The 12,445-nt window shown below is 34.0% G+C and overlaps 1 protein-coding gene across 9 annotated transcripts in view; it reads right to left on the reverse strand.

Annotated features, from left to right (window-relative positions):
- PUM2 (pumilio RNA binding family member 2) overlaps window positions 1-12,445 on the reverse strand; it is an 83,783-nt gene that overhangs the window by 31,870 nt on the left and 39,468 nt on the right. For all 9 annotated transcript variants that reach the window (XM_032497090.1, XM_032497097.1, XM_032497095.1 and 6 more), the window contains 3 exons: window positions 11,670-11,795; window positions 8,788-8,930; window positions 7,217-7,346 (listed from right to left, as the gene is read on the reverse strand). In XM_032497090.1, the coding sequence (XP_032352981.1) occupies window positions 7,217-7,346; window positions 8,788-8,930; window positions 11,670-11,795 (399 nt within the window). The remainder of the gene's footprint in view (window positions 1-7,216; window positions 7,347-8,787; window positions 8,931-11,669; window positions 11,796-12,445) is intronic.

Here is a 12,445-nt window from a genome sequence, read left to right on the forward strand (position 1 = left end):
AGGGGCCTAGGGACTGAGGGTATTTCACATAAAGAGGCTGAAGAGATGAGGAACCAGGGAAGAGACTGAGAGGGAATAGCCAGCAAGGAAGAAAGAAAATGGAACAATGTGGTCTGCTGAAGGCCGAACAAAAAAGAATTTGAACGAAGACTGTTCAACTATGTCAAATGTTGCCAAGAGCCATTAAGAGTTGAGAACCTGATCAATGGATTTAGCAACATGGAAGTCATTCTGGTAAGGATGAAAATCAAACTTTGGTGAGTTCAGTAAAGAATGGAAGAACCACAAACAAGTACAGAAATACTTTTGAAGAGTTTTGCTGTAAAAAAGACTGGAAGGGATCTAGAGAAAGGGGGCTGAGAGTAATTTTTTTCTTAACCAGAAAATGTAGTTGATTAGCACAGCATGATACTTAAGTGTTTAAAAATTTGTTATTGTGAAATAAAGCATAAGTACAGCATAATGACTATAACAAGAAAAAGTGTAACCACCATTAAAGTCAAGAATAGAAAACTGCACAGCACCCCACCTCTGGCATGTCCCAGCTCTACCACATCTTCTCTGTCCCTTTGAACTGTACATCATTCTGTTTTCCATAAATGCTTCTAATCATTTGGTTTGAATTATTTAAAAAATTTTATGTATGATTCATCTATGTGGTTACATATAGACTTTCCTAGTTTCCAATTTCACTACTGCATAGCACCTCATTGGGCAAAAAGCACAATGAATTTATCCATTCTGCATTTACACTATTCCTAGTTTAGGGCCACTGCCAAAAGTACTGCCATAAACATTTTTGTACATGTATCCTGGTACATGTATGTATTTCTTTATTCTAAGGTATATATTTAGTAGTAGATACCCTGAGTCACAGGGTATGTATATTTTCAAACTTGTAAATGATGCCAAACTGCCTCCAAAGTGGCTGTGCAAATTTACACTTTTATTACCTTGGTATTAGAGTTCCCACTGCTCTATGACTTTAATGATACTGTCAGACTTTAAAAAACTGGCTAATATGGAAGATATGCAAAAGTATTCTCGTGGTTTTGATCTTTCCCCATTACTAAGGAGGCTGAGCATCTTTTCATATGCTAACTGGGCATCTGGATTTCCTTTTGGGAAACAGCTGTTCAAGTCTTTCACCCATTTTCCAGTTGGGCTGTCTTTTCTTACTGATTCAAAATTTTTTATGTATGCTAAACCCAAGTTTTCCACTGTTTTAATATACTGCATGTATCTGCTTCCATTCCTAGCCTGACCTTCCATTCTCTTTATGATGACTTTTTAATCAGTGGATTTAAATTTATTATTTCCTTTATTTTCATAACTTTTTCCTGTATTACCTTGTAACAGCTTTAAAATTCCACTTTTCCCCATTTACATCTAAAATCCAAATGGAGTCAATTACTGGATATACGGTAAGGCAGGGGTTCAATCTGTTGCCCAAATATATCAATTTTCTTTATTTCATCTTATTTATAAAACAAGTCATTTCTCCCTACAATTTCGTGCTGTTTTCTTTGCTATTAATTAGGTGCCCATTTCTTTCAGGATCTCACTTCTGAGGTATCTATTCTGTTACATTGGTCTGTTTCTCTCTTCATATAATTCAACTATAGCTTTAGAGTAAATCTTACCTTAGGGTGTAAGTCAGAATAGAGTAAGTCCTCCTACTTTTATGTTTTTAAGAGTGTTTTGGTTAATCTTGATTCTTTGCATTTTCATTAAATTTTAATATCAGTTTTCAAAAAGAACCACAGAAAGAATCCATTAGAATTTTTGATTGGGAATACACTGAAACTATAGGTTAATACGGGGAGAACTGGCATGTTTAATAATCTTCAAAATTTTTCATTTCAAAACATTACGTTGTTGACTAACAGAAAAAAAATTTAACTTGGTTTTTATACCCCAAAACCTGAACAAAAAAAATTAATCCTATTACTTTATACGCAGATTCAGTTAATACACAACTATATTTTCTGCAAATGACAGTACTGTTTCTTCCTTTATAGAACTTTTTCATTTTATTAGAATTTCCTTCATGTTATAGCACTGGCTAGGATCTTTAATATAATGTTGAAGAGAAATAACATTAGTAGAAATGCTTGTTTTATTCCTAGTGTTAAAGGGAAAACTTTCAGTATTTCCTATGGAAGCTTGTCATCATTTGTTTGAGGTGGTGGTGAGGGGGGTAATCTCCCCCTAGCATATTTAAGAAGTTCTTCTGGTTCATATTTGTTAAAGAGAGCTTTGTTCAAAAAGTCAACATATAAATTTATTATGCTTTTCTTGCATCTTTTGGTAAGTTCTCATGATTATTCTCTTTTATTTTTTTAATGTAGCAAATTATGCTGTGTGACTTACTAATGTTCACCTTGCGTTCTTGGGATAAAATCAACTTGTATGTTATATATTATCTTGCTTTATATTGCTAGATCTGGTTTGCTAATATTTAACTCAGTATTTCTAAATCCAATTTTCTTTTCTCTCTTTGATGGCTTTTAATATCAAGATTGTGCTTGCAGCATGAAATGACTTGGAGTACACCCTCCTTTTCTATTCTCTAGAATTTTAAAAACTGGAATTGTTAGAATTAGTTCTTTCTTAAATGACCAGTATCATTCACCACTGAAGTTGTGTTAGCGCGGAATTTTCTTAGAAGATTTTTGATTACTCAGTTGATTTAATGGTAATGGACTTCAGATTTTCTAAATATCCCTGAGTCTATTTGGTAACATTTTCCTAGTCATTTTCCACTTTCTTAAAATGAGGCTGGTTCCTAATATCCTATTATGATTATTTTATTTTTTCTGATATTGGTATTTATGTCTTATCCCTTTATCTTTTTTTGGATGAGCCTCTCAGAGGTTTATCAATCTCATTAGCCTTTTCAAAGAAGTAACTTATGGGATAATTTGACCTTTTCACTGTATGTTTGTTGTCTACTTCATCCACATCAGTTCTATCTTTACTATTTGGCTTCTTGCTACAATTCTTTGGGCTTATTATCTTCCTTTTACAGTTCCCATATAGAAACTTATTTTCTAGTGTATGCATTCAAGCTTATGTATTTCTCATCTATGTTTGTTTTAGGTGTAGTCCTCAAGTTTAAATATATAGCATTTTCATAATCATTCAGTTTAAAAGTTTCTAATTTCTATTGTATACTTACTGTATACTTCTACTGTATATCTTTATACTTAGAGAACTTGACAAGATACGAGGGATTAAAAAAGAAGACAGTCCCCACACTCAAGAATTATATAATTTATAGAGAAGGTAATGAAATATATTCTTAATTCTAAGACGCCATTTATTTTTAGACATGACATTAATGTAATAACTTTCCTTAGGGAAAGATACAAAATTCTTCCACTTTAAGATACTTCTCACCTCCAAATATGGTAAAATAAGTAAACTGAGAAAACAAACCAAAAAATTGATAAATGAAATGCAAGGCAGACAAAAGTACTTAAAAAAAAAAAAGTTGCAAATTATGTGCCATAAGAATGGCAGGAGAAATAATTATTAATGAACAAGCAATGGGAAATATTAGGGAAGGCTTCATGGAAAGGATGCTGTGAGAAGGAAAGTTAATCATGAAGTATTTATAAAGCGAGGCCTTAAAAAGGAAAATGTAAAATTATATACCCTAGTTTTGCTGAAAATTTATAAAAAGGTATTCTAAGCTAAAAACATTAGCTAGGGCCAGAGGCATAGAAGTGCAAGTATGTTAGTGGAAAAGTATGTGATCTAGTGTGTTAAAGCACACAACTGCGGGACACTGATTAGATTAAAAGGTAGCTTGGAGCTAGATTAATGAAAATGTTAAGAACTGAAATGGTATAAACTAACCTGTATTTCTGAAAGGCAACTGAAAGGAGAATAAAAAGAGGAAATAAACAAGAGTTTTGAGGCAGACACAGTTGTAGAAGGATATGGGAGAATCTTAACAAGAAAAGCAGAGATGAAAAGAAATGAATAAAAGTTTAAGATGACTCTGAGAGTGAAGCCAAAAATTTCTAGTTCAAGGGGACAGCGGAGTTAATAGTGAAATAGGGTAAATGACAAGATAAGCAAATTTGGGAGAGATGAGTTCATTTTTGGACATTTGCAGTTTAAGGAGTAGCTGGATCATATAAATAATATCCTGTACAAAGGTAGAAATGTGTTAGGTGTTCAGAAAAGAACCCAAGATGCAGATGGAAACTCACTGGTTTACTGGCACAAGGATGATAGGTGAAAAGATCAAAATAGGTAAGACTCTCCCACAGCAAAAGTGTAAAGTACTTCTATTTTTTCCAATATTGCAAGTGAAGTTCAGAGAGGTCACACAACTAAGTGGTAGAGCAATAATGGCAGCTCTGACTCCAAGGCATCTAGTCACTAAGCCACATTTGTCTTTTACGTTAAAATGATATAAAGAAGAAAGGGAGATTGACAAAAAGCAGTAAGATGGGAAAGTGAGGAGAGTAAAATATCACATAAATGGAGCAGAGAGGAGGGGCAGAAAGCTGACATACTCACTATGGTGTAATGCAACAAAGAATTGAGAAAAATAAGGATGGAGGAGAGGAAGTCATACTTTGGCAATTGCTCCTGAGTTACATTAGAGCTACTGAAAAGGAATCATGGAGGCAGGGCTTAAAACAAGTATGGAGAACATAAAATATGAAAGGTAGTCCAGAAGGAGAGTATAAGACAGAGAAAGCTTTTTAGAATGAAGAGGCAGACTAGCACAGTACTTGTAGGAAATGAGGTGGCTGAGGGACAAAGGCTAATAAAAATATGAGACCAAAAAAAACCAGATGGCATATATGATCAAGCAGAAGGACTAAAAGTCTATAATCAATATAGTATGAGGACCAGGGATTTGATGGATGAAAAGTGAAGAAAGACAGAAGGTGGACAAGCAAAAGACCGTATGAGTCTTGAAGAAACAAACATCAATTTTCTTAACTGAGGCTCTTGTATTAGCACACTAAGCTTTATAACTATGTAACTATTTGAATAAGGAATTATTTCGTAATAGTCCTAGGCAGAATTAAGTACAGAAGGTATGAGAGAAAAGTTTTACAATGAGGGAATCATATGAACAGTTAAAAAGTCACTTAGGGATATAAATATTAATACCAGGAAAGCCCCTTTTATGAGAATGATTTTTATATTTATATTTGTAAAGAGACTAGAGTTGTGGCTGAGGTGAGATAAAATAATCCGTTCTTTTTTCCTGAAAGTTTTACCTGTTTTTAATTTTCTCATCACTCCAATGATAGTCAATTGTTTTTAGACAAATATAGTGTAAAAAGTAGTTTTCTTTTAGGATTACCAACATAAAGTTCACTAATGAACAAAACAAACAAAAATAAAGAACTTTCTCAGAGAATGGAGAGACATGAACATAAAAATAAACTTTGAGAAGACCAGAGTTGATAAAAATCAATAGCAAAATACCTCAATATCTTTAGTAAGTAAGAACATGAGCTGAATGTGAAGAAACGACAAGGGCATTTAGGAAATGAGTAACAGAACCAGCGCCAAGAGCCTGGAAAGATAAGTAATAGTGACAGGGAATAGCAAATATATACAGTAGCAATGTCCTACTTAGAATCTAGTGAGACAGGACTGTTATATGCCGTGACTGTTTGCCCTTTTCTGCTTATAGCTAAACCCCAAAAGGGACCCAGAGTAGTCTCAGAGGTGGCTTTCATAAGCTCCCAGCTCAATTCATTTTAGCCCTGTTTCATGTCCCTCCATGTGTCTACAACTTCAACTTTATAGTCCATTTCTCAAAGGGCTGCTTTTGCCAGGGTCTCTAATCTATAGCTGCTGTTGGACTGTAGCTTCCATGAAGCAAGTATATAGCTGGGGTGAAAAAAAAAAAATAATGAGAATGACTCCATCCTACCATCATCCATACTTTGGGGATGGCAATATTAACATCTTTTCATTCAGCAGGCTAGAAAAGATGATAAACCCAGACCTTAGAATTTCAGAGAACAGAATGAGTGTAATTGATAGAGAAATCCTCCAATTAACACACAGAAATATTCAGCAGCATGTAAAGAAACCCTCAGTCATGTAAGTCAGGACCTTTTCTAATACATCAAACAAATTTCCTAAATGATCTGAATAGAAAATTTAACTACAGTACAATTAAGTGGAAACTACAGCACATATTTCATTAATAAGCACAGCCGACTCTGGAACAATGCAGGAGTTAGGGGCACTGACCCTCTGTGCAGTCTACTGAAAATCTGCATATTACTTTACAGTCAACCCTCCATATCCGCTATTCTGCATCTGCCAAATTGAACCAACCACAGATTTTGTTGTATTTACTGAAAAAGATCTGCACGTAAGTGGATCCATGCAGTTCAAATCGGTGGGTCAGCTGTAATCTATATAGTTACAGCAGTAACTACTCATACACTAAAAGTGAAAAAATAGCATATTTAAAAGAAAAGGTGAACCTTCAGGAGTGGAGAGAACTAGGAACAGAATGGGAAGAGATGCATTACCTACTGATATTCAAATGTAGCCTTTAAATCTCACTTTTAAAACATAACAAGTGCTGCTTTATTAGCTTAAGAAAACACCTTCCTTCCACCTTCCACTACTGTTAAAGTAGTAAGTTTGTATTTAGTTTCACACAAATTTACTTCACAAAAAATGTATTCTGTTGGTCTTTTCTAAAAGTTGTAATGTGGCAACGGGCCAAAAATTTTTGTAAACACTGATGCCATTAGGTTACAAACACCAATATCTTAAGATACTATAAATGTGCTAAACAAGACTAAACAATGTTCTAAGTGGAAAATGTTAGCTGCACATTTTTCAGTGTTAATTAAATGACTGTTCTTATATGGCAGAAACGGCAAATAGTTTTTATCCTACAAGCCACCAAGTGGTTTTATTTCTTGAAGCACTGCATTAAGAATTCTGGGGTACATTCCACTGTAAAGATGCTATGATTTATGTCATAAACAGACTAAGAAAAAATGGTTTTGAGAATTCTAATACATATCCGCCATCCCTGTCAAGTCTCACAAACGGATTCCAACTACTGGCATCTGAGTTCTAAACAATTTATTGGAATATATTTTAAAGACATTTCTTGATTTTTCTCCCTCTTCAGTGTGAAAATCTACATTAAACATTGAAGTTTAAAATCTATTCAAATTTCCACAACTAACCAACTGTATACCTGGCATGCCGGTAGCAAGACCCTGACCAAAAGCCAAAGTTGGATTTGCTGCTGCAAGTGATTCAGCTTGCTGCCCTTGCTGGCCCTGACTGGGAGTAAGAGGGCGCTGACCTGCTCCAGCACGGAGAACCTACAAAGAACAAATGATTTCCTTAATGAAATTATAAAATAAAAGATAAATAATTATCTTGGATAACTTTGTATATATCACAAATCGCCTGTGGATATTCTCTGAACATATTTACATCCAACGAAACATCAGTCTAGCATAAAAAAAGACAAAATACTTAACATCAGAAATACAATCACTGGCTCTTGACACCTAGAACAATCTATTCAAACACATGGAGATTCTAAAAGGTCTCTGGAAAAATTTCTAGTATTTGTACTCTTTAACTTTAACTTACCAAAGTAGAATTAAAATGAGAGATTTATTTGAGGGAGAGGGTGGTATTGAAAATCTTAGATGAAGACAACAATTTTTAATTTTATTATTTTCTAAAACTGAAACACGGGGAGCTTAAGGGAGTATATCAAGTATGATTATTTGATTAGTCTGTTATGAGACTGTGATGCAGAATGAAAACTTCAAATTGAACCAAAATTTCAGAATTCAGTAACTTTAATAAAAGTAACTTTAAAAGCTACTCTTTACTGTAAAACCTCAGGGTGAAAAAAGGAACACAAAATTTTATTTAAAAAAAGTGAAAACTCTTACAGGCTGGTCTAATTTTACTTCTTTGTAATACATGGCTATTGTAGTGATTATACACAAGCATGATACACATTAATTTCACAAAGGAAAATATTTAAACAATTCAGGACAAGGGGCATTCATTTTAAGTCCATCTATGTAAGCATCACACAGAGGTATGTGTAATGTTCAGGTAGTGTGCTATTTTTGTTTGCCTAGAAGGTACAGACTAGAAAAGAATTTATTAAATGATGCTGTGGTATAATCTACAAGCACTGAGTCAAAGGACAGCTTTAACAGACATCAGTATAGTTTAGAAGAAAATCAACTGCCAAGTAACAAAACACTATACTTGTCATTAAGTTGCTTCTTTGGTATAAATATGATAAATCTGACAATCAGAATTAATTTTTCTTTTAAATTTATTTTTAAAAATAGTTTCAGGAAAGTGGCTGGAATTTAAAGTATTCAGTAATCTTTTTGGGGGTCAGAAATATATTAATATTTAAAATAGTAATTTAAACACCCAGAAGAAAATGAAGAGACAATTACTGTAACAGGAACATTATTAGCACATTTTAAGAAGTGATGAAAAGAAAGTTAATAATCTGTTAGAGATTTCAGTAACAGAAATGTAGAAGTGGAATACAACCAAATCTTTAAGTTCATATAGCTACAATTAGAAAAATAACCAAACCATGTAAACAATTCTTGTGTACCAACTAAATGACAGGTACTGTATTACATACTGAGGAAAATGAAAACCAAAAACCGAAACCAAAACCAAAACCAAAACCAGCCCACAGATCTTGAATGCAAGGAGCTCACACAATTTCAAAGACTCTCCAGGTATTATTTAATGAAGGCAGGCCTATACCTGTTGCTGTCCAGGCTGAGCTTGTGATGCTGCTTGCTGATTTGCTGTGTTGTTTGCCGCAGCTGCAGCTTGCTGCTGAAATAAATTGGCTGGATACACCCCCCACGGAACACCGTAATACTGAGGTGGAACCACTGCCGGACCTAAACCCCACACCACACCCCACCCCCCCAAAAAAAGAAAAAAGTCACTACATCTTACAGATAAAGTCAGTTACCACTAGATTATAAAAAGGGAAAGACATAAGACTTAGAGCAGATGTCCTTATAATCCTCTATCCACATACAACTGCTTTCCCCTTTCTCTTTGTTTTATTAGGGAGAAAGTTTCATTCATATATATATTATTAAAAGAGAAAGAATTCAGGAATGACAGCAGTGGCCTTAACGGAGAGATGTGAAGCTAAACTCAAGAGGATCAATGAACTGACAGGACACTTAACCATCTACTCAGCACTTACTGAACGCTAGTGTATAGGTTTGATACTGGCAAACAGGAACATAAGACACCATAAAACTGTACGATTTCCTACACTCGATTCATCACTTTCTTTAAAAAGGGTATTTTCTTATTGAAAATGAAACACTTTAAGCTTTTAATCTGTAATCTATATAACATAACTAGGGAACATTCTGGTACCAAGCTTGCTACAACTATTTCTGAATGGTAAACCTTAATTTAAAAATATTCTTCATATCTGAAATAGTTATAATTCTCACATAGCAACTGAGAATCACATGAAAACAAATAACACATCAATGTTTGTGTGGTTAGGAAAATGGGACTAGTGAGTTAAGACAAGAAAAAACTGTAATATAATCACAGAGAGACACAGACATAAAAATGCGAACCAGGAAAAACAGCATGAATTCTTGCTCAATTCCACCTTATTCAAGATAAAGTTTGATTCCTGGACAGTATGTAACATCATGCAAAATAAGCCTCACCATTAAACTAATGATTAAGATGTTATGATTCCAGACTGATATAACAAAAACTTCCTAAATTCCACTTATATGATTTAGTGTATCTAATTTGAAAAATCAAACTCTTTTGGTTTCACTTTGTTTTGGAAGAAAATAAAGGCCAATATAATTGACTAAATGACTAAAATGAAAAGCTCTAAAAAATTGAAAGGTAAAATATATTTCTAAAGACAGTTTAAGTACAATCTACAATGAGGACTGTTAAAATACAGAAAAGGATTTATGACGAAAGAATACACTGTCAAAATAAGACAAAATAAAAGAATCAGACATCTATCTCGTAGTCCTAAACAGTAGCCAGAAGTCACTTGTGGCTAAACAATTAAAAGTTGGACAGCCTGAATTGAGATATGCTGTTATGTATGTAATTCACCCAGAATTCTGAATACTTAGCATTAAAAAAAAATCTAAAATACCAATTAATAATTTAAAAAAAATACTGACTACATTATATACTGGGCTAAATCAAACATAATGTTAAATTAATTTCATCTGTTTTTTTACTTTTATAATGTGGTTACTAGAAAAATCTAAATTACATTATCTGGCTCACGTTCTATTTCTACTGGACAGTGATGATCTTAGAAAGCCTCAGTAAGTCCAGAATGCCTAGAATGCTTATCTCAAAACTAATGACCCCTTAAAGTTGCTTCTTTCAGTTCCAGACGTTAATGACTTTCCATATGCATGTATGGTATATCAGCATTTTACATATTAACATCCAGTTAAACGGTACCAGGAAAGCTCACACCTTATGTAATCACATGCAGATCTATACCAAAAACGACTGAATGTGACAGGTTAGTTTTAGTCTGCTAAGATATCAAATAAGAATTTGAAATTAATGTTTTTTTCACTTCTTAAAATAACGTCTTGAGTACAAAACACACACACACACCCCCACACACAAATGCCTAAGACTAATTCTTCTGCAGTCATGATAATAGTGGATTTAAAATCATCTAATAGATCAGTGATAAATCAGTGAACTTATTTCTGAAAGTAAAAAAATCAATGGAAGCTTAAAGTTATGAAAGTCAATCAGCCATCAATCCAGTGAACATACTTCTGTGATTGACATCTCCCTGTTCCTGCCTTGGTAACCAACATGAACTATGTTTAAGACTAATTCATTCTTGTCTCTGTAACTAACTCAATCTAAAACAACCTTCCCTCAACATCCTATAGAAGATGAGCAAATCACTTCACTCATTACGACTCTGCCTAACCAGTACACAACTCTCCCTTACATAAGAAATAAATACAGCTTTGGTTTAAAAAAAAATTTTTTTTCCAGCTTCACTGTGACACAATTAACATGTGACACTGTATACATTTGGTTTTTATTTCAGATTTTGGATGGTGGTGTCAGGCTTTGACAGTTATTAGTAAGTTCTTTCCAACGCCATCCCACCTTTTTATCCCTCAGCTTGCTTGTACATTTTAACATTGTTAATTAAATTTTACTTTTTAGATACTCATTCTCTCAAGATTTGCTGAATCTCTTTACCTTGTACTATCCCTGGCCTGGGTATTTATAGCACCTACCCCCAGTTTATTTACTGAGAAATAACTTTACTTTGCATTGTCTCTGTGGGTAATGGGATTGATCCCAAGAATAAAGATTTGTGGTTGGTAATGTAAGATTTCTGAAACTACAAAACTGAAATGTAAACCAACTATGTGCAGGAGGGATAAAAGTGTTATCAGACTTAGGTTTTCTCCTGTAGCATTATAGTTAAAAAATAAACTAGCTCTCTGGAAACTTCAGCTCATTCTGGATAAATGTTTCCATTTTCTGTAGGAACTTCAACCTGCCCAATTAGACAAAAATAAAGTTTATCCCCAAACTAAAACTAAATCCATAACAAGCAACAAGGATGAACAGTAAGTTACCTGCTAATGTTGCTGCTGCAGCCAATCCTGCTGCAGTATATGGATCAGTCCCTGGAGGAGCAGCACTAATAATGTATGGATTTGGCACAAATGCAGCTGGAGCAAGGCCTGCTGAGAATACACCAGCTGTGTTTTAAAAGGGGAGAAATAATAAATAAAAACATATGTATGATTTTCTTGATAAGGTTAAAATAAAAAAACCAAAAACATTTATATTCTAAAACTGGGGGTAGGGGAAGGGGAAAGTGTGTATCATGGTTCAAATTCTTATTAACTAACTGACCTGGGGCATGTAACACAACCTGACTCTAAGATTCTTCATTTATGAAACAGGTGTATCACCAATGACTTCTGTTAGAATTAAATGTAAATGACTGTACAGCACTAGCACATAACAGGCACACAATAAATGTTCAGAGCTAGTACTACTATTGTTCAGTAGTAATTTTTCATTCAATCTTTATTGAAGTACACTATGAGCAAGGGATTCAAGTGAGGAAGACAGATATAACCTACCCTCATAAATCATTCCACCTAGTCAGAAAAACAAGTAAAACTGGCAATCAGAATATAGTATAAGGGCTATGAGCACAGAGAGGAGGGGCATCCAACGAGCTTTGGAAGTGGTGGGTAGGATGGAGTGGGGTTGTAGTGTATAAGATAAAATTGGAGCTATAATCAGAATGAAGACTCATGAAGAGCTTCTTGAGTCATGCTAAGTGGTTTGGACTTTACCCTGAAAGTAAAACAATGAAGAGTTTTAAGCAGAAGAGTAA

Source organism: Camelus ferus, chromosome 15 (genome assembly GCF_009834535.1).
Source record: "Camelus ferus isolate YT-003-E chromosome 15, BCGSAC_Cfer_1.0, whole genome shotgun sequence".
In the NCBI taxonomy this organism is placed as follows: domain Eukaryota; kingdom Metazoa; phylum Chordata; class Mammalia; order Artiodactyla; family Camelidae; genus Camelus; species Camelus ferus.